Below are 27,026 nucleotides of genomic sequence, written 5' to 3'. Positions count from 1 at the left end.
TGAATGTATTATAAGTACTCTTTTCCTGATTTAAATCATACTAAATCATTTCACCCTCGGTGCTCATTTTCAAACACTCCCCTGTGTGAAGCATTTCCAGTTCCACCCTTGTAAGACTGTGTTCTTCTCTGAGTTTTATTTCGTTACCTATGCATGTGCCCATCATTTCCCACATTAGGCTGAATGCTCCTTGAAGGCAGGGAAGATGACCTTCTACTACAGTGCTTCAGTGTCAATAAATGTTTCTTAGGTCAGGTGTGGTGGCTCACACCTCTAATCCCAGCACTTTGGGAGGTCAAGGTTGAAGGATGACTTGAGGTCAGGACTTCAAGACCAGCCTGGGCAACATAATGAGACCCTGTCTCTACAAAAAATTAAAAAATTAGTGGGACATGCTGGCGCATGCCTGTAGTCCCAACTGCTCAGGAGGCTGAGGTGGATCGCTTGAGCCTGGGAGGTTGAGGTTGCAGTTCATCGTGCCACAGCACTCCAACCTGGGCAACAAAGTGAGACCCTGTCTCAGAAAAAAAAAAAAAAAAAAGTTTCTTATTTTCACCAGGTGTTACCATTCTTGCCCTAAGTCTTTATGAAATTGTTTTGGTTCTCCTGTTTATCATTTTGTTGCTTACTGCGTTTCCTTCTCCTATTCCATCTCAAGTATGCTTTCAAATTTTTCCATCCTCAGTTGCTTCTTCTGCTCTCTCTTCCCTCCTCTTTCTGCCATCCCTTCCACTTGTCTTACTCTACACAGAGCTTGCTCCCTTTAACCTTGTGCTTGTTCTCTTCTCTTGGCCCACATTCTTTGCATAATGGAGTTATTAATATAGCTCTCATGAAACTGCATTGAAAAATGTCCTCCTAATAGAGCTACCCCTCAACAGTTTCCTCCTTTGTTTTACCTGCATGCCAGAAACTGTTCTAAAAGAGCAAAATCACTTTTTCAATGTTTTTTACTTGTAATCTCTTAGTTGAGCACTAATATTTGGTGTATAATGAAAAGAATCATGCTTTGCAGTTCACACAACATTTTATGTTCAATATCTTCAACACTCTAACATCAAAACAACATGTGTCTAAATGGTGCCAGGCATTTTGAAAAAAAAAAATTACACAAAGTTAAGCCGAAGACAAGATGTTCCTGTATTGATCAAATTCACTGGGTTGGTGGTAAGAAAAGATGCACAGAAGGACTGTCATATGGATTCTAGTTCTAACTTTGAAAGTGACAATATGAAAACTTTTCCTTATTATATTATACATTATATTTCTTTGTCTAGTGGTAACGAAACCTGTTTCTTCATGTGTGTCCATGTTCTGTCACTTTAATAGTATTTAAGTATTGACACAAATACTGTATTTTCCTCTAAATCTTTACCTCCAGTCATTCAATTTATTTTTCATATTGTCAGAGGACTAAATGAATTGATTATATTGTCGTTCTAATAGACTGTTCTATGTTACATGAGCCAGGATCAAGAACAAGACTGGTGACAGAAAAGCAGCTAATTTAAAAGAATTTCAGAATATTTTTAGATTGCCATTTAAATTGGTAAAGTTAGAGTCAAAAATGCTGAATCTCTGCTTACAGCAATAGCACGTGCTTTTTTGCTATTAACTTCTAAACATTCATTTTTTGTTTTCTCAGCATATACATTCTCTAACCTAAAGGCTGATCTGGACAGGGTGCTTGAATTTTTGCTCTTGTTCTATTCTGGGAGGTACTTTTATCCTTCTTTGCCTCCTAACCCCTCACTACTGCTAAATTTATAGTATTTCAGGGCCTGTTCTCTTTTTGGAAGAATAAGCTACTGACCTAAATTAAGGCCCCCTAGGGGAAGCACTCTTTGGTCCTTTAGAAGCCCAAGGACATGATGTATGTAAAACAGAAAAGGGAGGTTGCACAACTACTATCAAGGTCTCATTTCTTAAACTCTAATATTAGTTTGGCAAACAACTAAATTCCCAAACAATTAATGAGATTAGATAATCATGTCTAATTCATGAATTTGTGAATTATTTAAGCACCCTGAACTTCTAATCATTTTAAATAGCATTGACTCACAAAAACTGGTTTTATATTGGGGAAGAAGAAAGTTTTGTCATCCAATTGTCCAAGGAGACTTTCCTTGAGCATGCTAATTTGCATTATTCATGTTAGTAAGTTACTGCTATGACAGTAACCAGCTGCTTTCTTACTGCTCCCAGTTCACAAGTTTCAGATGTGCTCCAGTTGAAGGTAAGCTGTCATTTTACAGAAAGGGCAGACTCTTTCTGTAAGACACAGGCTATAGAATCTTTATTATAAGATGCAAACTCCACGGGTGAGACCAAATGTAAAGGGAAAAATGAAGTTTAGAGAGGTTCAGTTCACTTATTTTTAGATTTCTTTATCAAATAGGAAGCTGGAAGAGAATTTACCAAAAAATTTAACAAACCTTGAGAATGTATTATGCCAGGCCCATGCTGAGTGCTGAATAAAATCCAAAGACAAGTAAGACACTGTCTCTGTCCTGAAATAAGGAAGATGAAAAAGTGTACAACTCACTAGAGAAAAGGAAGAAACATGTGTTCAGTGCTATAATAAAGATTTAAGCATTGTAGAGAAGAGAGATTACTTTGTATCAGTTGGTGCTCAAGACTTTTATTACGACCATATTGTTAAGAATTAACTCCAAGTGAGTCCAGATTACAAAAGAAGATTGTGGGCTGGATAAATGCAGCATAGCTGATTGGAGCCTATTAAGAATATTACAACACTTTTAAATTTTTTGTTTGACTTTGCAGAATCTTAGCCTGCCTCATGAATGCGTTTATTGTACATTCTTTTAAAACTGTATAATAAAAATACAGATATACATAATTATAGTTAATGAGTTATTTTCTCATCCAACAGCTTTGATTTGTATATTGCTAACAAAATATTGGCTCAGAATGAAGTAACTGCTATTATACATTTTTGAGAAGTCTCCCAAAGGGAATCAAAATTTCAAAGCATACCATTGGAAAGCTACTACTATATAAAAGTCTATCCTTAACAGACAACCAATCCAAAGATCACTGATATTTGGTGTTTTGAAAAAGAATTTTAAAGAAACTCTATGTCCCATGACTCACTTAAGTTAATTACACTGACTTTCTTTTTGGTATTTATAACTTTTAATTTTGTAATGAATTATTTTTAAAGGTATTGATACCAATTGGGAAGTTTAAAGTAGATGCATGTATTTTCAATCAAGTAATAAGAGGAAAAAAGCTAAAGATGTAGTGAGGAAATGTTTAGAAGTAAAATATGATGCCCTTTTGCTTATATATTCTGAAATGTTTTTAGATGGGTTTAGATCATTCTTTCTACAATGGTTTGCTGAAGTTCATTTAAATCTCATTAGAGAAACCTGCAGTTGCCATCTCTGCATTAAGGACCAGTAAATCAAGATTTTAATGTGTAACTTAGAATTTTCAGCGTTTTACTGGCTTCTTTCACTTATCAATTTTTCAATCTGTGTTATAAATTACCTTTCACTTTTTAACGACTGATGACTTCTAAATTTGTCTGTAGCATCTGTTGGCTCCTATTTGCTGTTAATTGTTTTTATGTTGTTGAAATGGAGGAAAATGAAGGAAAATAATTTTTATTAATTGCTTTCTTGGATTCTCTGATAATTATGACGCTAGTGACTATCCAATTTGCAATGTTTAAGATAGCCTTGGTAGAACAAATACATCAAGTGTTACATTGTCCTATTGAATTTCTACAAGTTGTTGTTAATGTCTCCACTTATGACTGAATAGACTATGTGCAGGAAAGCTCTGTGTGACGTAAATCACATAGACCCTGGTGTGAATACACTCCCTCGAGTTATGCCAACAGCAGCACCTACTGGAGTCAGAGGAAATGTGTATTTCACATTGTTTAATATTAATAACTAATGAGTAGCTGTGGTTCTATGGGTTAGTATGATTTCAAAATGGTATAGCTTCCTAGTCTACAAAGTGATAAGCCTGTATGAATAAATTAAGTACATCTCCCTAGAAGTTTTATATCTTAAAGTATATACACATAACATATTAAATCTATCACTCAGCATAGACTTTTGAAAACATGGCCTAATTGAAACAGTTCTGCTTTAAGCTAGTAGGTGATTTGAGGTGTAGAAATCCAAAGTTACATCACGAAGAACTAAATGTGGTAGTCACACTCACTCACATACACACAAGCCACACAACAAAACTAGGGAAGAAGTGAAGCCTCTGGCTATAAACATGTGCATGCAATTAACATGGTTAAAAGGAGCAGAAAATACAATAAAAAATGATTATTCCTTTATTGTTTTATTGAAGAAGTGAATTTTTTTACTTTATACTCCACTGGGGAGAGGTTAGAAGGCAGATACTTTTCAGTTAGAGAATTCCAGGGATGGTCATGTAGTCATTGTTGTAGCCAGTGATTATTGTTATCTCTGAGAATTTGCACCTGATACCTACACGGGTTGGCCTTGGTTAAAATTAGGGCATAGGCCCGATCTGCTTTTCCTCCTCTGTTTACACACTTGATTTTCCCAGAGCTCAGTTCCCTCATTTTACCCTCTGGCTGCCTATAAACCTCATTTTGATAATCTCAAGGAGGGACTACATTTTTAAAATATCTATTTTCTTTTTCAGACTTTTGTGTTCCGTTCTCTCATGCCCTTCTGAGCAAGCTGTCTTGGTAAACTAGACCTCTTAATGACATATAGTGAATTAATGTAACAGACATTTGTTCTTGTTATTTTTCCTGTTCCTGGGCACCCGACACTCCCTTTTCCATTCTTTGTCCTCTGTCCCCCAGGAGCCTGACTTCTGCAGCCTGCATCACTCTGGTCTCCTTGCCAGCTAGTTTCAAGTAGCATTCACCAATGGGAGACACTGGCAGGAAATTGGAAGGCAGGAGGAGGAGAGAAGGTTGGCTATGTTTCTTTCCTGCACCAAGCTATGTCTCTGGCAGTAGTTGTGCTCTCATGTTTATAGCTTTCACAAGGCATCCTCTCCTCCATAATTCTGGCTTACACTGGACTCTAGTAAAACCATTTTCTTCCCTTGTTCCTTAGCCCTAGGGTAATGATGATCCCTTGCTTTTACCACAATATGGATCCTTCAGCAGCCCTTGTTTGTTTTCTTAATCTTAATCCAGCTATCCCTTCTTGGAAGTGCTTTCGGGTTCCTGAGTTTCCATATAACTTATGGATTATTTAATCATAGAACTGCAGTTTGGCTTCTCTTAGAGTTAGTTGTGTATGAGTCTGTCTGCCCTACTAAATAGTGAGGCACGAAGCACATTAAATTTGTCTTTGAATTCCAGTACCTAGGAGAGTATCTAACATGTAATAGGAGCTCAGTACATATTTGTTAAATGTATGAATAGGTTAACATGACTGTTACTCCCTCAGTCTTCTCTTAGAAAACTCCTAGAGCCATTCTAATGGCATTTTTACGATTCCTTGCAGTGTTTTTAGGAATCATTATATCTTTGTTTGAATTTCTTCACATTTCTCCTCTAAAGAGTCTAGGAAAGAAATATCCTACTAATATTACTGAATATTCCATGTCAATGTTAGACTTATGGAGAATTACAGCAACTGATCAAAAAAGAAGTGAGATAAAAATCACTCACTTTGGGTTCTCCCTAAGCCAACTTCATCCTGCTTGTGCTCATTGCTTGAAAGAGAATTAAGCAATTGTGACCTCATTCATTTATGTGCTTTTTCCCTCCCTGCCAAGCTCCATTTGGTGCCCTATTGTCCCACAAGTTGCCTATTTGAGTCTTTTGAATTAAGAGTTTAGAGCAGAAGGCCCATCTGCTCTACGTGAATATTAAATTATCAAAAGACTTTGTATAAGAAGAATTTACCCTTGTGTTTTTTTAGCCATGTTTCCTTTCCCCCTCTGTGTAAGAAAGATTTAGAGCACCATTGTTTTTCTTCCACATATGCTTGGACTTGAATAGGCTACAGTTATCAAGCCATATAATACAATAGGCTTAGAAACCTTTGAATGGCAGGTACTGAATAGATGTAAGAAAGGTTTTATTTATTCTCATTATCTTATAAAATATAGTACTTAATATATATATCTCCTTGGCCTCTAATTTTTAGGATTTTTTTTTGGTTTTCATGAAGCTCAGTAACCTCAACCAAGACCTAGCATGTTGCATGTTTAATTATGTTGAGGTTACTGAGTTTCATGAAAACAAAAAAAATCCTAAAAATTAGATGTCAGAGAGATATATTTTGCGATCAATCATATTAGGTAAATGCACATACCATTATAATTCATAATATAATACATAGAATGCAACTGACAGATCTGTAGTTTCATTTTGAATATTCACTAGTGAGCATATTTTAGCCAGATGTTAAGTCATATGATTAGTGCTAGTAAATTTTATTCTTTGCTAGCAAGCTCTAAAATGTTCAAAATCAATTGGCTAGGAGATATGCATTATGTAGTCAAATTTGTTAATAAATGCTGTGTAAGGAGATGAATTGAAGGATGACATTTTTAAAACCGTGCATGTTTCCATTATTTAAATGTGCAACTTTAAAATAGTTTTTCAAGGAAAGTGAGAGTCAGGTTATATTTTGGGTCTTAATATTTCTACAACAATATACTGATATTATTAAGAGAATAGACCAGGCATGGTGGCTCATGCCTGTAATCCCAGCACTTTGGGAGGCTTAGGCAGAAGGACCACTTAAGGATAGGAGTTCGAGACCATCCTGGGCAACACAGCAAGACCCTGTCTCTAAAAAAAATAAATAAATAATGAAATTAAAAAATAAAAGTATGTCTAATTTCTTTCTTCTTTATTATTGGGAAGTCGATACTTTTAAAGGTAATAGGGATATATGAATTGCAAAGAGTGAAAGAATTTCTCATAATTCACACAGTGGAATTAAAAGAAAATGTACACATTCACTTTATAGAATTTGTATAGTTAAAATAAAAAATTGGATTTAGTAAATATGGGAAACAAATTGCCGGAGTCTATCAGTTGATCACTTCCACTGGTCTTTGAAATAATTATCTTGGGGTAGATCTAGATGTTATGGGGATCTGAAGCATCTACAATATTGGGTGTCCTTTCAAAGATAAACAATACAAAATTATGAAAGGAGAACTTAGTTCAGCATCTTACAAGGAGCCTAAGCCAGAGAAGGACCCTGAAAATTAGGCATCATTAGCTTTAGGGTAAATCTGTTTCGCCTTACGTGATGAGTCAATGTAAGTAGTATGAAATACTTCAAAACAAGGAAATGATTTCTGTTGGCTAAATGTTTGTGTGAATTGTAAATATTTTGCAAGTTTTAGAAAAAGATTATTTGATACTCTATGCAATTTTTATGGATTAAAAACATATTTTTCCATGCAATCTAAGGTTACATTTTAAAATTTCACTTAATTGTGATGGAAGCAAGGCAGGTTTAGATTAAGACCTCTCAACGTCCTAGATGGGGTGCCCCAACCCATACATACTTATAAATAAAATAACACTAAACCATAAAACCTAAAACTTACATGGATGTGCTGAAATGAATATAGCTTCTTTCTATTATAATGTTCTATTTTAAAATTATGTAATGGTATATAAAACAAAAACTTTTCTCATATTGTTCCCTGAGTCTCATATTACCCCTGATTTATTGCCATCCTAAGTGCCTACTTAATATGCCCTAAGTGGGACGTCATCTATCAGACAAGTAATTGACTTTAAGTCTGCTTCTTGGCAGTACTTTTTCAGAGTCTAATTCAGACATGTCATTGCCCTTTATCTTTTTTGTATCTTATTTTATTCTCTCAACTTAATTTGCATGACACTAAGTTTACATGTGCCTTGCAGTAGATTGAATTGAGGTTTCTGGTTATTCAAACATGTTGAAAAAAGGTGTAAAACATGTGGAATGCTGTTACAAGATGATCTGATCCCTTCTAAGCGATTTTTCCCAATAAAATAAATACATATGTATTTTTTACTCCAAAGCGATATGCCAATTTCAAGGACGAACCTACTTTGAAGGAGAAAGAAGTACAGTCTATTCCTCTTCTGGAGTATGTGTTCTCTATGAGTGCAAGGTAAGAAGACTATTCATGGGTCTTTCAAAATTGTTTCTATTTATAAACACAATAAAAGTTTCTTGACTAGCTCAACCTTGAAATACATTTTTGAAATTCTAATGCAAGGAGAAAATTCACAATATTAATTATAGTTTGAATGTGAAGAAATTCTCGTTTTTAAACATGTAAATTAGTGGTTGAAAAATAATTTTTCCAATAAATGAAAATGCTATTTTGTCAAATTAAAGCTTTATGAAGTTGTCTTATATTTTCCAAATTCAAATAAGCTCCTTATTTGCTATTGGGAGGAAAATGTAGGTGAAGTTAAACTTAGCTTTTTGTCACTCATGATTTTGTACCATGTGAGAAATATTGCTCAGTTCAATTAAAAACAAAACAAAAACCTGCCTAACTAAAATTAATTGTTGGATGGAGTTGAGGCTGATATTTATCTAATTCCCTTTGGAAGGAATGTTTTAAATTAGTTAAAGGGGAATTCCTTACAAATTTACTTGCCAAGCTTTCTGAAGCAAATGCAATTCATTTGAACTTTTGCCCCTCGATCTACTAATTGAAAAACTAAATATGTTTCACAACACTTTTCATGTTTGTCTTTTGTAAATTATAGCGTTATATTTCTTGACCCTAATATTACATTTCAGTCCTTATTCTATATGAAGGAAACTGTCTATATATAAAATTTCTGCTTTAGGGCTTCATTTTTATTTGGTAGTTAATTTTCCTCTTTAAATGCCTCCTATACGTGGTTTGGGAAATGATTTAATATGTATAAATTATGTAGAAAATTAAGATAATGATTTATGCTGCTGGCACCACCAATCAACTGTGATTACTAAGAGTGAGGGCAAGGAAAATCCTAAGAATTTTGCCAAGACAAATTGAATCTGAAAGAAGCTATCCGCTTCATGCATCTTAATTTGGAAATCCTTTGAGATAAGCAAGGAGGAGATGCAAAGAGGCAAGACTGTGACAGATTTGATTTCTAGAACATGAAAGCTCTGATTTCTTCACGCCCATTATAAAGTATCCTCTCTGCTTCTTTTAGTTTTAAATCAGCTTTCCAATGATGTAGGTTCCCATCTTAGAGAATAGAGACACAGGAAAATTAAAATGAATTCCTCAACCTGTATTTCAAGATGATGGATTTTCCTTTATCATCATCCCTACACCAATGCCATTTTAAGTGGAGTAAGTCCCACAATAGATAAAAGAATTGGAAGACAGAGAGAGATCTAGTAACTCCAAAATGAGAAAAGAGACTCAGAGAAGTTACTTCAAGGAGGGAGGAAAACTTCTGCCTGCTGCCTTCTAATAGTAATCTCTAACATTAAAATTTTGGCTCTAAATTTAAAAATCTTGAGGGCATTTGAAGTTTCTCATTTCTCTCTCTCTCTCTCTGTGTGTGTGTGTGTCTGTGTGTGTGTGTGTATGTGTATCCTATTCATTTTACCAGAATATGTCTCATAATACTGATAATTGTGGTTTAGAAATGTACTGGTATAATTGCCTATTGGATTTTAAATTTGCTATTATATAAGATTATTTGATTTTAAATAGGTTCAGTTAGAAGTCTGTATAGAGGCAACACAGCAGGTGCTCATAAATTTTAGATAAATGAGTGAATGTTACCTTTTATTTGCTGAAACAAAAGGCACCATTTTCTACCTTCTAATGCTGCACCCTGCAATAGAAATATGATGCAAGCCACAAACAGAATTTTTGTTGGACTATTTTTTTTTCTGTTTTCTCCCATATATCCAAAATATCATCATTTCAACATGTAATCAATGTTAAATTTATTGATAAAATATTGTACATTCTTTTGTTATACCAAGTCTTCAAATTCTCATGTGTACTTTGCAATTACAGTGTAAAAGAGCCACATGTAGCTAGTGACTACTGATTGGACAGCACAGCTCTATCAGATCATCATAAGCTTTTGTACTAAATTCTTCACTTTAAGGACTTCCACAGTTTCTTTTCCCTTCAAGGCCCTTAAAGCTCCTGTATTTACCTTGCTGCATAATTGACAGCTCTCTCACACAGCCATTTTCTGAGCTGTCAATTCTAGTCCCTGTTTGTTCTTTTATTGTCAGTTTTGTGGCTTTGAAAATATTGGCAGTCCTAGGGGTCTGTGACTTTAATAGTAACACAGAAAACACTGTGGTTTAGAAAACCAGATTACCGGAACTGATATTACTACTAAATCAAAAGAAGACTAGCATTTGACTCCACTGTATACATGCTTCCTGCCACTTTCCTGACAAGAGCTTATGATTTGGAGAAGGTCCTTTACATAAATGAGCCAGGAAAAGGCAGATATTGAAATGTGTACTTCTTCTATGAAAGCATTCCTTGCAGAAATTGTATCTACAAATCTAAGCTATTGACCAGTGGTTAAAATGGAAGCTTGCAAGTTCCAAGAGTTATTACTTATGTATTAGTTAGCATAATATAGCATAGTTAATGATCCTTGTTTTTAGGAGATTGGAGACCAACAGTATAGAAAACAAATGCTTGCTCCTAAGGCAGGAATACTTCAATTCTCAGAAGTGTATTTTGTGTTTTGGTTTCTCCTTGGGAAGTATTTAATATTTTTCACTGCAAGAATTATAATGATTTTACATTGATTTATTCCTTTATTCAAGAAATTTTTAAGTGCCAATTAGGTGCCTGAAAATATGCTAGACATTAATTTGCAAGAGACGTGAATCCTGCCTTCATTTTCCTTGTAGTTTTGTGGGAGATATCCAATATTTCTTACCAGAATCATCTGTGAGAATCTCCTTATAACAAAACTTTTTGAGAAAACTGAAATGTTTCGAAAGCTCAATTTTAATTTACTGTTTTTTCCAAAAACTGTTGATGTAAATCAAACTGTATTTTTGTCACAGTTGTCATCTGGGCTTGCAAATGTATTGTAAAACTAGCAAAATTTTCCAGGATTCCCCAGATGTTTGGCAAATTATAGACATGGCTGCAGTGTGGTAGTATCAGTGTGGCTGATTCCTATTCTAAAGACTTGCTTATTCTAAAGACTTTCCAGTTGGGATTTAATGTCATTTTGGGAGTGAGCCCATGATCTGTGCAGAGGTCCTCAGGACAAAAATTTCTTGATCTTAAAAGAGGCTTCTCAGTTGCTGGATCTGGAAACTTCTTAGCAAGTCCTAATGATACAATTTGAAGCACTTCTTTTCTGTTGTCTAACAGGACCAGACCATGAAACTTGTTGAGAGTTCAGGCTGTCCAGCTTTGGATTGTCCAGAGTCTCAACAGATTACCTTGTCTCACAGCTGTTGCAAAGTTTGTAAAGGTAAGACTTTTTTGAGAAGTAAGATTTGTGTGCAAGAGTTATTATAGTAGGCTAGTGCAACTGACATGAAGTAGAAATTCTCATAAGCAAATTATTTCCATAGACTAATAGTATTTCCCTATATGTTCTCCTGATTTGTCACAGATTGGCACAGTAGGTAGTCATGAAATATTTACTGAACTGAATTAAAACGGAACTGCTCCCATGCATTTCTGCAAGTTGTCTTGAACCTGTCTCAAGCTCTGGATCTCTAAATTTCTCTCTGTGTGCTGGTTCGGAGTGAGCACAGCTTTGCTAAAGAAAGTTACACAACAATATTGAGTTAGTTATTTTATTGTCAGTTACTGTTTCTTGGCAAGTGAGTTTTGTTTGTTTTTCATTTCTCCTCAGCTTCTTTTTATAACTTACCTAGAATATTTTTCATTATGACTACTTCAAATCCCTGTCTTCTCGATTCTACTCTCAATTCTCACCCATAGGTCTCTGAACTACTGAGAAGAGAGAGGCCATCAGACATATATTGTTTGTTCTGTGTTGCCTCTGATATGATAGAACTAGAACTAGTAATTAGAAGGGACTTTGATTATTAGTACAATATAATTAGAAGGGACTTCGATTATTAGTTCAAGATAAGAAAACACTAAAATTTGTGCTATTCAAAAATGCAATAGACCAGCCCAGGGGGCAGTGAATTTCCATCACTAAAGGTTTTTACACTAGGTATCTTATTATAGATTCATGTATTAAATTAAAGCATAGATTATACGAAACTCTTTAAGATCTTTGCCAGTCATGAAATTATATGTGCCTTCCTGTATTATATTGGAATTATATGCTTGTGAATCCATCTTCTACATTAGACAGTGTACCTTGTGGGCAGGGCTGAGTCTTTATGTTCACCTCTATATCCTTAATACCTACTATGATACCTGGAATGTAGTTGGTACTTATAACTGATGTAATTGGTGCTGTATAACAAACTACCCCAAATAAGCTACAATACTTATTTTAATAATAACCTTTATGTTGATGCAAAACACAGCTTAAATAGAAAAAGTAAGACAAAGAAACATTATGAAACATATGCTATTTTGTTTTCTTTTAACTTACTCTATTAAAAGTGGACATAGGATAGATCCTAGATCACCCACACCCATTTTTATTTATTTATTTATTTCGGTTTTTTTTTTTTTTTCTTAATTATACTTTAAGTTCTGGGATACATGTGCAGAACGTGCAGGTTTGTTACATAGGTATACATGTACCTGTTTGCTGCACCCATCAACACGTCATCTACATTAGGTATTTCTCCTAATGCTATCCTTCCCATAGCCCCCCACCCACTGACAGGCCCTGGTATATGATGTTCCCCTCCCTGTGTCCATGAGTTCTCGTTGTTGAACTCCCACTTAGAGAACATGTGGTGTTTGGTTTTCTGTTCTTGTGTTAGTTTGCTGAGAATGATGGTTTCCAGCTTCATCCATGTCCGTGCAAAGGATATGAACTCATCCTTTTTTATGGTTGCATAGCATTCCATGGTGTATATGTGCCTCATTTTCATTATTATTATTATTATTATTATTATACTTTGAGTTCTAGGGTACATGTGCACAACATGCAGGTTTGTTACATATGTACACATGTGTCATGTTGGTGTGCTGCACCTATTAACTCGTCATTTACATTAGGTATATCTCTTAATGCTATCCCTCCTCCCTCCCCCCTCCTCACAATAGGCCCCGGTGTGTGATGTTCCCCTTCCTGTGTCCAAGTGATCTCATTGTTCAATTCCCACCTATGAGTGAGAACATGCGGTGTTTGGTTTTCTGTTCTTGCGATAGTTTGCTGAGAATGATGGTTTCCAGCTGCATCCATGTCCCTACAAAGGACACGAACTCATTCTTTTTTTGGCTGCATAGTATTCCATGGTGTATATGTGCCACATTTTCTTAATCCAGTCTGCCACTGATGGACATTTGGGTTGATTCCAAGTCTTTGCTATTGTGAATAGTGCCGCAATAAACATACGTGTGCATGTGTCTTTATAGCAGCATGATTTATAATCATTTGGGTATATCCCCAATAATGGGATGGCTGGGTCAAATGGTATTTCTAGTTCTAGATCCTTGAGGAATTGCCACACTGTCTTCCACAATGGTTAAACTAGTTTACAGTCCCACCAACAGTGTAAAAGTGTTCCTATTTCTCCACATCCTCTCCAGCACCTGTTGCTTCCTGATTTTTTAATAATTGCCATTCTAACTGGTGTGAGATGGTATCTCATTGTGGTTTGGATTTGCATTTCTCTGATGGCCAGTGATGATGAGCATTTTTTCATGTGTCTGTTGGCTGTATGAATGTCTTCTTTTGAGAAGTGTCTGTTCATATAATTTGCCCACTTTTTGGTGGAGTTGTTTGTTTGTTTTCTTGTAAATTTTTTTGAGTTCTTTACAGGTTCTGGATATTAGCCCCTTGTCAGATGAGTAGATTGCAAAAATTTTCTCCCATTCTGTAGGCTGCCTGTTCACTCTGATGGTAGTTTCTTTTGCTGTGCAGAAGCTCTTGAGTTTAATTAGATCCCATTTGTCAATTTTGGCTTTTGTTGCCATTGCTTTTGGTGTTTTTAAACATGAAGTCCTTGCCCATGCCTATGTCCTGAATGGTATTACCTAGGTTTTCTTCTAGGGTTTTTAGGGTTTTAGGTCTAACATTTAAGTTTCTCATTCATCTTGAATTAATTTTCGTATAAGGAGTAAGGAAGGGATCCAGTTTCAGCTTTCCATTTATGGCTAACCAATTTTCCCAGCACCATTTATTAAATAGGGAATCCTTTCCCCATTTCTTGTTTTTGTCAGGTTTGTCAAAGATCAGATGGCTGTAGATGTGTGGTATTATTTCTGAGGGCTCTGTTCTCTTCTATTGGTCTATATCTCTGTTTTGGTACCAGTACCATGCTGTTTTTGTTACTGTAACCTTGTAGTATAGTTTGAAGTCAGATAGCATGATGCCTCCAACTTTGTTCTTTTGGCTTAGGATTGTCTTGGCAATGCGGGCTCTTTTTTGGTTCCATATGAACTTTAAAGCAGTTTTTTTCCAATTCTGTGAAGAAACTCATTGGTAGCTTAATGGGGATGGCTTTGAATCTATAAATTACCTTGGGCAGTATGGCCATTTTCACAATGTTGATTCTTCCTATCCGTGAGCATGGAGTGTTCTTCCATTTGTGTCCTCTTTTATTTCACTGAGCAGTGGTTTGTAGTTCTCCTTGAAGAGGTCATTTACATCCCTTGTAAGTTAGATTCCTAGGTATTTTATTCTCTTTGAAGCTATTGTGAATGGGAGTTCATTCATGATTTGGCTCTCTGTTTGTCTGTTACTGCTGTATAAGAATGCTTGTGATTTTTGCACATTGATTTTGTATCCTGAGAGTTTGCTGAAGTTGCTTATCAGCTGAAGGAGATTTTGGGCTTAGATGATGGGGTTTTCTAAATATACAATCATGTTATCTGCAAACAGGGACAATTTGACTTCTTTTCCTAACTGAATACCCTTGATTTCTTTCTCTTGCCTGATTGCCCTAGCCAGAACTTCCAACACTATGTTGAATAGGAGTGGTGAGAGAGGGCATCCCTGTCTTGTGCCAGTTTTCAAAAGGAATGCTTCCAGTTTTTGCCCATTCAGTATGATATTGGCTGTGGGTTTGTCACAAATAGCTCTTATTATTTTGAGATATGTTCCATCAATACCGAATTTATTGAGAGTTTTTAGCATGAAGGGCTTTTGAATTTTGTCAAAGGCCTTTTCTGCATCTATTAAGATAATCGTGTGGTTTTTGTCTTTGGTTCTGTTTATATGCTGGATTACATTTATTGATTTGTGTATGTTGAACCAGCCTTGCATCGCAGGGATGAAGCCCACTTGATCGTGGTGGATAAGCTTTTTGATGTGCTGCTGGATTCGGTTTGCCAGTATTTTATTGAGGATTTTTGCATTAGTGTTCATCAGGGATATTGGTCTAAAATTCTCTTTTTTTGTTGTGTCTCTGTCAGGCTTTGGTATCAGGATGATGCTGGCCTCGTAAAATGAGTTAAGGAGGATTCCCTCTTTTTCCGTTCATTGGAATAGTTTCAGAAGGAATGGTACCAGCTCCTCCTTGTACCTCTGGTAGAATTCGGCTGTGTATCTGTCTGGTCCTGGCCTTTTTTTGGTTGGTAGGCTATTAATTATTGCCTCCTTTTCAGAGCCTGCTGTTGGTCTATTCAGGGTTTCAACTTCTTCCTGGTTTAGTCTAGGGAGAGTGTAAGTGTCCAGGAAATTATCCATTTCTTATAGGTTTCTATTTTATTTGCGCAGAGGTGTTTATAGTATTCTCTGATGGTAGTTTGTATTTCTGTGGGGTCGGTGGTGATATCCCCTTTATCACTTTTTATTGCATCTATTTGATTCTTCTCTCTTTTCTTCTTTATTAGTTTTGCTAGCGGTCTATCAATTTTGTTGATGGTTGCAAAAAACCAGCTCCTGGCTTCCTTGATTTTTTGGAGGGTTTTTTGTGTGTCTATCTCCTTCAGTTCTGCTCTGATCTTGGTTATTTCTTGCCTTCTGCTAGCTTTTGAATGTGTTTGCTCTTGCTTCTCTAGTTCTTTTAATCGTGATGTTAGGGTGTCAATTTTAGATCTTTCCTGCTTTCTCTTGTGGGCATTTAGTGCTATAAATTTCCTTCTACACACTGCTTTAAATGTGTCCCAGAGATTCTGGTATGTTATATCTTTGTTCTCATTGGTTTCAAAGAACATCTTTATTTCTGCCTTCATTTTGTTATGTACCCAGCAGTCATTCAGGCGCAGCTTGTTCAGTTTCCATGTAGTTGAGCGGTTTTGATTGAGTTTCTTAGTCCTGAGTTCTAGTTTGATTGCACTGTGGTCTGAGAGACAGTTTGTTATAACTTCTGTTCTTTTCCATTTGCTGAGGAGTGCTTTACTTCCAATTATGTGGTCAATTTTGGAATAAGTGTGATGTGATGCTGAGAAGAATGTATATTCTGTTGATTTTGGGTGGAGGGTTCTGTAGATGTCTATTAAGTCCACTTGGTGCAGAGTTGAGTTCAATTCCTGGATGTCCTTGTTATCTTTCTGACTCATTGATCTGTCTAATGTTGACAGTGGGGTGTTAAAGTCTCCTGTTATTATTGTGTGGGAGTCTATGTCTCTTTGTAAGTCTCTAAGGACTTGCTTTATGAATCTGGGTGCTCCTGTATTGGGTGCATATATATTTAGGATAGTTAACTCTTCCTGTTGAATTGATCCCTTTACCATTATGTAATGGCCTTCTTTGTCTCTTTTGATCTTTGATGGTTTAAAGTCTGTTTTATCAGAGACTAGTATTGCAACCCCTGTGTTTTTTTGTTTTCCATTTGCTTGGTAGATCTTCCTCCATCCCTTTATTTTGAGCCTATGTATGTCTCTGCATGTGAGATGGGTCTCCTGAATACAGCAAACTGATGAGTCTTGACTCTTTATCCAATTTGCCAGTCTGTGTCTTTTAATTGGACCATTTAGTCCATTTACATTTAAGGTTAAGATTGTTATGTGTGAACTTGATCCTGTCATTATGATATTAGCTGTTTATTTTGCTCGTTAGTTGATGCAGTTTCTTCCTAGCATCAATGTCCACTCCCATTTTTATCAGGATGGTGCAGTTTGGTTTTGTTTTTAGTTTTTATGTTACTTTTCCATCCACTCAATTGGGAGTTTTTAAATCTCAGTTTGTGTGAGGCTCTTTAGGAATTACAAAATGGTTTAAGACGTGGTCTGCCCTTCAAGGAGCTTTCAGGGTAACTCTGCAGTAATGAGGAACACTTCTAAAAAGAACTATGATCACTTGGACATTTAATAAGGACCATAAGAGTTTTCATTCTCACAGTGCCTAAGTCAGTGCCTTATGCAAAGCATGTGTTTAATTTGATATGAATCAAGAATGCTCTTTGGATTTAGTCCTCCAGTTTGCAGCTTGACTAGAATGTCTTTGGCATCCAAACATAGGTAGGCCATAACAGTGTTTCTTAAACTTAAATATACATATGACTAACTTAGGCATCTTATTAAAATGCAGATTCTCATTCAGTAGGTCTGGGGTCAGGCCTAAGAATCTGAATTTCTACAGAAACGCTCCTAGGTGATGCTAATGCTGTTGGCAAGCAGGACCACACTTTTAGTAGTTCACTATTGCTGCAAAAAATCTATCTATTGCTGTTCCAAATCTCAGTGGATTAAAGCAATAGTATTGTGGGTCAGGAATTCAGACAGGGCTTGGTAGGTGATTCTTGTGCTCCATGTGGTGTTAACTGGGGTCATTCAATGCTGTAGGGCTGGAAGCTGGGCTTGCCTGGTAAGTTCAGGATGGCCTCACTATATGTTGGTCACCTTGGTAGGAATGGTTAGAAGGCTGAGCACAGCTGGTGCTCCCTCCCTCTCTGCATAATCTAAGGACTTGTTCCCATGGTCTCTTCAGCAGGATAATCATCAAACTTCTTAAATAGTGGCTCAGGCCTTCAAAGACTAGGTCTGGAACTGGCACCACATCACTTCTATCACACACAGTTGGGCAAAGCACTCACAGGCAGCCCACATTCAAGAGAAGGGGAAATAGACCTCACTATACGTAGGAGTGCTGCAAAATTGTGGCCACTTTTAAGAGCTGTCTTTAACGAACACTACAGGTGTCCAAGGGCTATACAGAAATTACAGAGATGAATAGCATAGAAGTTAGTCAAGGTTGGGTAGGATAAAATTTGGGTAAAAAGCTGAAATAGGGCCTTTATGATATCAAGAGAAACCTTAACCACATCTATTTCTTTTTAAGAGAGTCCTAATGTATTATGAAAAGCAAGTTAATACATGGAAAAGGCTAGTAAAATCGTGTTATATTTTAATTATTTACAGTTAAAAAATGTATTTACACAGAATACTTAAAAATATAATGATAGACTATACCATGACTAATACTTCCTCCACCTGAGATTCTGATATAACTGATATAAGAGGAGTGGGGCCTTGGCATTACTATTTTTAAAAAATCCCTAATAAATTATTCTTTGCAGCTAGGATTGTGAACCACTGGCTTAGATAATCTTCAAACTGAAATTGGACAGGTCGTCCCTTCTTGAAACATTTAGCACCATTTTTAGTAAAGATTGCATTAATTTCCAACTTCAAATATGTAAAATAAACATATGTTCTCCTGGCATTTTCTAACTTTCAAACTAAAAGAAGTCAAGTTTTCAAGGCTTAAATTTTTGGTCAACTCCTAAAGATACGTTGTGACAAATTCATTTGTAATAAAATTCACCTCCTGTTTCCAGGCCTGTTTGTATAGTGCTAAAGATGGTGTGTTCACATCTGAAAGAGTAAATTGTTGGACAACAGTTAGTAAATATTCACTTAGAGCAGAGCATGAGATGAAGTGTTGACCTTTTCATAGAGGCTCAGCCAGTGGTTGGAAACTAAGCTATACCCTGAAGTCAGGCTCCAAATCACTAGGCGCTAAATCAAATTCACCCAAGACTGTGTTCTAGGTACCCTGTAGCTAGCCGTCTTCTGTAGCAGCAGATCAGAAGAAATGTAGCAGAAAACTTTTCCACTTTTTTCGAATTAGAGAGCCCTTTCAAGGAAGCTTATAACAAATTACCACATGACAGAGATTCAGCGATTCAGCGAGGATTCTGATTTAGAAAGATACAGAAATAATGTGGATAACTTTTATATCCACAGTCCTTCTGGTTCTTCTCCTCGTCCTTGGTAACCACTTTGCCTGCCTGCAAGATCATTAAGCCTTATTCACTAGATGTCCATCCTTAATTTATTATTTACTTCATCTCGACTCATAATTATAAGCAATAGGGGCATCCATATGCAGAAGGCTGAGTTAGTGTCGGTTCTCCTCTCCCTGGGAAACTTCTGGATAACCCATAGTTTCCCATATTATTCAATTATCACCTTCATGATTCTGGCTATGTTTATATTACTAATACCATTATATAGTTAATTTTTAAATACTTCCTCTTAATCAACTCACTTTTAAAAGATTTAGTTTTATTCCTAAGTGGCGGTAGCCATGAAATAATAGAATTATTTACTAGATTTGTGTATTTCTTATACACATTAAAAGAAATCCATTGGTGTTAGTATTTATCTATGTTCATCCATGTACATGAGATACACTTTGGGAAACACTAGGATAATCCATTATCTTGCAAACAATACCTAAATTAAGTTAGTATTCTTTCATGTACAAGTGATGGAACATCCCATTCAAGTGTCACTGCAAAAAATGGAATATGTAGGCCCAATAAACAGAGGGTAAATTGGCTTTAGGTGTAGCTTGATTCCACTCTCAAATCTCATCCCTTTGTCTTGATGCATCTGTCAGTTTATCTCCTGTAAGGTAGCTTTGTTTTCAGGCTCAATGTGTTCTCAGCTATACCCCTACATTTTTATGCTCATATCATTATGCCATTCAAGTAGGTGGAAGAAAAAGCTCAGCATTCTCGTAAACTGAATAAAAATCCCAGAATTGAGTTTCAGTGGTCTTCATTAGCTTGAAGTAGATAATATGCCCTGACCTGAAGAAATTATTGTGTCCAGGCCAGTGGACTGCATTGACTGGTGTGGCTGTATCCTGTGGAGGAGTAGAGTTCATTTTCTTTTAAGCATCTGGGCTGAAAGTAGGGGTGAGTGATTCTTCCACAGTATAACTAGGTTATTCTTTTTTTCCACAAAAAAAGAAATAGATGCCTTTAGGCAAAACCTATGAATATTCACCACAAAATTATTGTATACTCTTTCTCTTGATAATTATGTATTACCATTATATATATACTGTTCTTATTTACACATAATCTTTTGTATCCATCCTCCCCTACTTTTCCAGTTATACAGGAATGCATGTTTTTATTTTACCAAAAGGTCTACACTTGATAGAAGAACACAGAACTTTATGTAACTTTGTAAAGCTTGCAAAGGGATTAGAGAACATGATATCCTTGAAGTTAAAACCTAAAGAAGGAAATCAAAGAAAGGCTAGGTTGTATTAGATAATTGGTTCATCCATCTGTCTATAAGAAATATTTGAATTTTCTTTTATGGATCTCAACATATTTAATTTCAGCTTATTAGTAGTGCTCTAATAACTTTAGTTATTAACAAATAATATATTATTATGCTTTTACATAGATAATTTCATTTGAACCTCACATATTGCAAGGTAGTTATTATACTAATTTTTATAGGTGAGAAAAACTGAAGGCTTAGAAAGGTTAATTAATGTACAGTTAGTAATTTACACAGCAAGTAAGTGGCACAGATCAGATGTAAACTCGGGCCTGCCGACTCCAAAAGCCAAGCACATATGAATGGAAATGCAACTATGAAGATAATAGGATTATGTTACCAACCCATACTCTGGTTTGTTTAAAGCTATTCCCTATAGATCAGAAGCAACCTACTTGAAATCAAGTCTAAATTTTCCACCCATTAGTTGTTAGCCTTTTGACCCTAGCATTTTGCAAAATAACCAGTAGATTCAATCAACTTATCTGTTGGAAGAATGAATCAAAATAGCTGACATTGTTTATAGTAAATTGGAATTTGAATGACTGAAATTTTAATTTTTCAAGTATTTGTGTTTTAAAAAACCCATATGGTAAAAAGCAAGGCACTTCCTAATTTTTACCTACAACAGTGAAAGTTGGATCACACTGTTATCTTACAGTGAGAAAATTCTTGCAGCAATGAAACTCTACATAGTGTATGTATGCAAGATGTTTAATGCTGAGATGAGAGATCTCACCATTACTGAAACAGAACTGAAAATGGATGATAATAGAGGTGGCATATCGCATATGGCATAGATAATATTGAGCAGATTCCAAGATGGGAGAGGAGAAAATTCAACCAAGTGAAAAGCTGAAGGAAGGTTTTGAAAAAGAGATGTATGAGAAATGGTATCCATTCTTAGTCACAGTCCTCTGAAAGTTGTTTGAGACAGTACAGGTAAAAGTATGCAGAAATTTAACACTGTGTTAGAACTTTGTTTCTTAATACTCTGTGTATCTTAAGGGGTAGGCTATTTTTTAGTAACTTTGTTTTAATATGGAATAAATATAAAGTGGTTTTTGAAGCCTTTTTAGTTAGTTTGATGTTGTGCTGAGCTATTGGAATAGAGAGTAAAGATGACTTTTTAGCTGAAATTGTTCTCCCTCAGGCATTATGAAAAGACAGTGGAATACATTTGAAGAAATAGCATCTCAATTTAGCTATTTAAAGAAGAAGGAAATAAAAAGATCCTAGGAGAAAGCATTTTTAACTTTTGCTCTTCTTAAGAATTTTACTTGTAAATGTACAGCCTTAATCATGACAATTTAGATTGTGAAGACTCTTGTCAAAAGAAGCTAAGTTGCCAAGTATTTTAAATGCTGTTATTGACTATATTTTTCTGGACTTAATAAACCTATACTTTATTTTATTTTATTTTTGTAGAAATCACTGAGTCATTTGATTATTTTTCTACTGTTTTTTAATGGCATTATTACGTTTTTGGAACATTACTGTTCTTAAGGGTTATTAAGTTTTACCAATAATATTTTACTATACATCATAGTTGCATTAATAGGGAGTGTGTTTTAACTCTGGAATTATAATCAGAATGAAGACCAATTTGATTACAGATAAGATGAACCAATTTAGTACTTCCATCTATATGATTTTCGCAAGTAAAAGTCTTCTTGCCTATAGGTAGATCAGATTATTCTAAGATACATGAAATATACCTTTTTAGTCCTTTTTGTTGTTGTTGAGATGGAGTCTTACTCTTTTGCCCAGGCTGGATTGCAGCAGTGTGATCTTGGCTCACTAGAACCTCTGCCTCCTGGATTGAAGCAATTTTCCTTCCTCAGCCTCCAGAGTAGCTGGGATTACAGGCACCTGCCACCATGCCCAGCTAATTTTTGTATTTTTAGTACAGACAGGGTTTCACCATGTTGGCCAGGCTGGCCTCCACCTCCTGATCTCAAATGATCCATCTGCCTCAGCCTCCCACAGTGCTGGGATTACAGGTGTGAACCACTATGCCCAGCCACCTTGTTTCTTTTTCTTTTTTTTTTAACATGGGCTAAAATAGTAATCCATTAGAAAGCGCAAAACTAGATAAATAACATACATCAAGCAATTTAAAAATGGTTGAATGATATATAATTATGTAATTTCCATTAAATATGGATTCCAGTTTTGAAGACTTCATTTCAGCATCTTAGATGATCTTTGAACAAGGGATTCAGACCACAAAAAGAGATCTTGAGAAACTGCACATGATTGATGTCACTGTTTATAAAATGTTCTATTTTTCTTTTCTCTCATAAAGACTCAGATATGTGAAATCTCTGTATTTCTCAAAATTTTTCTTCCTCTTTAGAGTGAACATACTTTGCCTTGCAGATTTCTAGAGAAAATTAGATTACAGTGATGTAATATTCATCTTTAACACATTTAGAAAGTTTTTTTTTTTTTTTTGGATGCTAAGCTGTCTAATTTCTTAAATATACAATAGGTGCATTTCATCTGATTTGGTTAGTTTTACCCACAGGTGTTGATAATGTTGAACCTCCAGTTACTAGATTATCTTCTCATTGTGTTACCTTCTATGTTGTAAATCTTTATTTTGAACCCTAATAATATTTCTTTTTTCAGATACTTGGAGGTTTATAATTAGAATATTAGAGACTAGATAGCATTTATAAAGTCAAAAACCAAAGAAGAAATAGAGTTAACTTGAAATAGAAATTAATTGAGTTAAACGTAAAGAAGAACTTTTTGGTATTCAGAGCATGTGATTCTTCTGTAAATGTTGATGAAGATACTAATTTAAAAATTGTTTAGCAAGTCATAGCTTCAAAATTAAAGAAAATATTAAGTAGGAAAATTTGCGTTGTCATAGTTTCATTTACCTTAATAAATTTCTTTTTTTTTCTGTAGGTTATGACTTTTGTTCTGAAAGGCATAACTGCATGGAGAATTCTGTCTGCAGAAATCTGAATGACAGGACTGTTTGTAGCTGTCGAGATGGTTTTAGGGCTCTTCGAGAAGATAATGCCTACTGTGAAGGTAATCCTTGTAATGATGTGTAGCTCAGCTGTATAAATTTTCTAGGATTACTGCATGCAAAATTTATTAATTTCCCAGGTTGTCAAGTTGATGGTCCCATTAAAAGCGGTGAATTTAATTTGAAGCATATTAATCAGCTAAAAATAATTATCTTTCAAATTAAAGTTTTTCAGCTATCTGCTATATGTCAGACTAATAAGTTAATATGGCTGGTTTCTTGAATTAGAACAATTCTTCCACTGTGAAATTGCCTTCTTTTTTCATAATTAGATATTCAGATAGCTCACATATTGACATGATTACTGTGGCTTGCAGTTAGAATTGTAGTCAGAGTTTTCCAGACAGTGTTGTGTAACAAAGGCAATCACTTAACAGGAAGATAAAGTGCCTACTGCTATTTTTGTTTGCTACTCTAAGTAATCTGAGTGATTGTATTCATGCTCTGTAGTATTTAGTAAATAGTTTCAGTGGAGTAAATCATTTTCTAGTTACTTTTAAAAATCTTAACTAATACCCAAGATAGTTTATTCTCTCGTGGAAAGTGTCCACATACAGTGAGCAGACCCTTGACATTTACAAATGCTCTGGCTTTGATTCTTCCTGAAGAAGTCCATGAGATGTGGTAATTTATTATTTCCCTGAGGTATGGATTTGAATCATTCCTATTAATTGTGTAACTAGCTAATGGGTTCTACAAACCAGAACATTGATTTGGAGGTGTTTGGACATTCGGAGAAAGTTTTGGAGAGTTCTAAACTTACCCACTCAACATGTCAAGCATGTGCCATAGATCTGTGGAGATGGAAAACCTCAGGTATAAATACACAGGTTCTGTTTGGCTGCAGGATGATTTGTTGGCTCTTGGAAAACCAACTTCTGTTGTTTCCCTTAGCTTTAAATAGTTTTTTCTTTTTCTTAAAAATCTGTATTCATTTTTTAAATTGACCTTTGGATCAAAATATTTCTTTAAATGCTACTGATTCAGTCCTAAAGGGATCATTCCAGTTTTGCAGAAGAAAATAAATATGGCTTCCCTTCCCCATTCATAATGCAGATTTATTTAAAATTCCTCATCTTAAAAGATTTTACATAAAAATGGATTTTTACCCTTACGTAACATAGAGGTAAACTTTCTTAGGAAACTAATGTATTTTCATTATAATATTTGAGATTTCTAACATATAATAAGCCCCTTTGATATCGTTTGTATGTATAACACGAAACTACATGATTCATGTGATATTTTGTTTTGAATTTTACTTATATGATTATTACTTTTTAAAAATTTTTGAGCTGCTTTTGATGCTATTAAGTATATTCAATCATGTAATAAATATTTAGTGAGCACCTACTGTGTCCTGAACATTTTTCTAGGCTTGGTGTAAAGTGGAGTAAATGGTGAACAAGACTTACAAATATCCTGTGCTCAGGAGCTTTACATTCTGGGGGTAAGACAGAGAATTACTGGGTGACCATAGAACTAGAGAAGACCATTTCGGGTAGTAAAAATTAATAGGAAGAAAATGAAACAGGATGATGCACTAAAGATTGGCTGGGGATTTATTCAGCGTGGTCAACCTCTGGGGCAGGGAGTGAGGGGAGAGTGGTGGTTAACCTGAGACTTGATGGTAAGAAAGGAAACAGCCATGTAATAATCTTGGATAGAACATTTCAACCAGAAGAATAAAAAGTGGGAATGAGCTTAGAATGCTCTAGGAACAAAATGAAGGAAAATGTAGTGGAGCAGACAAATCAAGGCAATCCTGTTGGAGAATTAGGCAGGGGCCAGGTAATGTAGGAAAGTTTGCAAGGATTTCAGAGTTGCATCAAGGAGGACAGTGATATGCTCAGCCTTGTATTGAAAAGGATAGTTCTGGCTCCAGTGTGATAGGCAAACTATGGTGTTGGGTGTAGTGGGGAGCAGTGGAAATTGGAGACCAGTTGGAAGGCTATTGCAGTAGTTCAGGTACAGATGTTGATGGCCTGGATAAGGAAAGCTATAGGAGGTGAAGAGGAGTGAGGTATATTCATAGTACATTTTGAAAGTAGAGCCAAAAATACTTGCAGATAGTTTGTTGTGGTGTAGAATTGATCAAAAGGAGCCGAGATTTGGAATCTGAGCAACACATGGATGGCATTGCCGTTTATTGAGTCAGGAAAGAAGTTAAGGAAAGGGGCCAGATATTTAGATTACCTTACTTGTTTAAATTATTTATCAGTGAAACTTACTGAAAATTGGCCTAATCATAAAGACCAACTCACTCAGTTTTTATCTGGAAGTGTTCTGGATAAAATCTGTGGCACAGATTGGCAGCTGTTTTCATCTTGAATGCACTATACAATGACAGATGTTTTACAACTTTATACTAATTGTCATTTGAATATATAATCTTCAAAGCGTAAGAAACTGATGGAAAAATTTGTTGAACATATTGATATAATCAAATTCAAGATATCTTGAATTTTTTTATACATAAGGACTTCTAATATATCTTTTGTTATTTAGTCCAAATAACAAAATATTATTCAGGATTTGAATAATTCTTATCAAATATGGTTTTCCTTTTGATTGTGGCATGGTTGCTAACTTTGAAGATGTTTTGACTTCTTAGAAGGAACACCCTTTTAAACATTTTTAATGCAATTTTGCATGTTACATATTTGGTCCTTAAAAAAATTACACTTGTGATTATACATAAAAATAAGCAAGCTGTTGTTTGTAAATAGCATACAATTTTATTTACTAAATCTGTGGGGTTGTTTAATGATATGACTGTAATTGAGACTATTGATTTTTACTACAGTTTTCTTGATCATGGTTATTATAACACTGGTAACCATTGGAGTTCATTCATTCATTCAATAAATATTTATTAAATACTTACTTTGTGCAAAGTTAGAGATATGGGTAAAGCAGTAAATTAGATATACATGACTAATATTCTGTCAGGCAAGAAAGATAATTAACAGGCCATTTCATTACACCAAAGAACATTTCATTGCAAATGTGGCAACTATTCTAAAAGAGAAATAGGTTAATAGGGCATGTGATCTGGGTGGTGGGGTTAGGGAAAATTTTGCTTGAGTGAGAAGAGTTTCATTCTGGAATTTGAAGGGTAAGTAAAAGTCAGGGAATCATGGAAGGAAGAGTAGAAAAGAAGAGAATCTCTTACATGGGTAAATCAGCATGTCTAAGGGCTTTCAGGTAGAAAGAAGGACTTTTTAAGAACCGAGGGAAGGGAAGGTCAATAGCAGAGAGCACAGGAGAGGTGCCCAGTGAGACTGATGATGAGAAGCAGGATCTTAAAGGTCACACTAAAGATTAGGAGTTTCATGTGAAGAACAAGGGGCAGCTAATTAAAGATTTTAAGCCGAGAAGTGTCATAGTCACACTCGTGTTTTAAACATATCACTCCAGCTGCAGGATGAACGGGAGTAAGGCTGGATGCAGG

At 35.4% G+C, this 27,026-nt stretch overlaps 1 protein-coding gene across 6 annotated transcripts in view; it reads left to right on the top strand.

Annotated features, from left to right (window-relative positions):
* The window catches only part of NELL2 (neural EGFL like 2), a 418,610-nt gene that overhangs the window by 182,166 nt on the left and 209,418 nt on the right, over positions 1-27,026 (top strand). For all 6 annotated transcript variants that reach the window (XM_025401114.1, XM_025401113.1, XM_025401116.1 and 3 more), the window contains 3 exons: positions 8,015-8,106; positions 11,320-11,422; positions 23,446-23,574. In XM_025401114.1, the coding sequence (XP_025256899.1) occupies positions 8,015-8,106; positions 11,320-11,422; positions 23,446-23,574 (324 nt within the window). The remainder of the gene's footprint in view (positions 1-8,014; positions 8,107-11,319; positions 11,423-23,445; positions 23,575-27,026) is intronic.

The sequence above is a fragment of the Theropithecus gelada genome, chromosome 11 (assembly GCF_003255815.1).
Source record: "Theropithecus gelada isolate Dixy chromosome 11, Tgel_1.0, whole genome shotgun sequence".
NCBI lineage: Eukaryota > Metazoa > Chordata > Mammalia > Primates > Cercopithecidae > Theropithecus > Theropithecus gelada.
The sequence above is the reverse complement of the archived record's forward strand: the minus strand, read 5'-3'. Positions and strand labels throughout refer to the sequence as shown.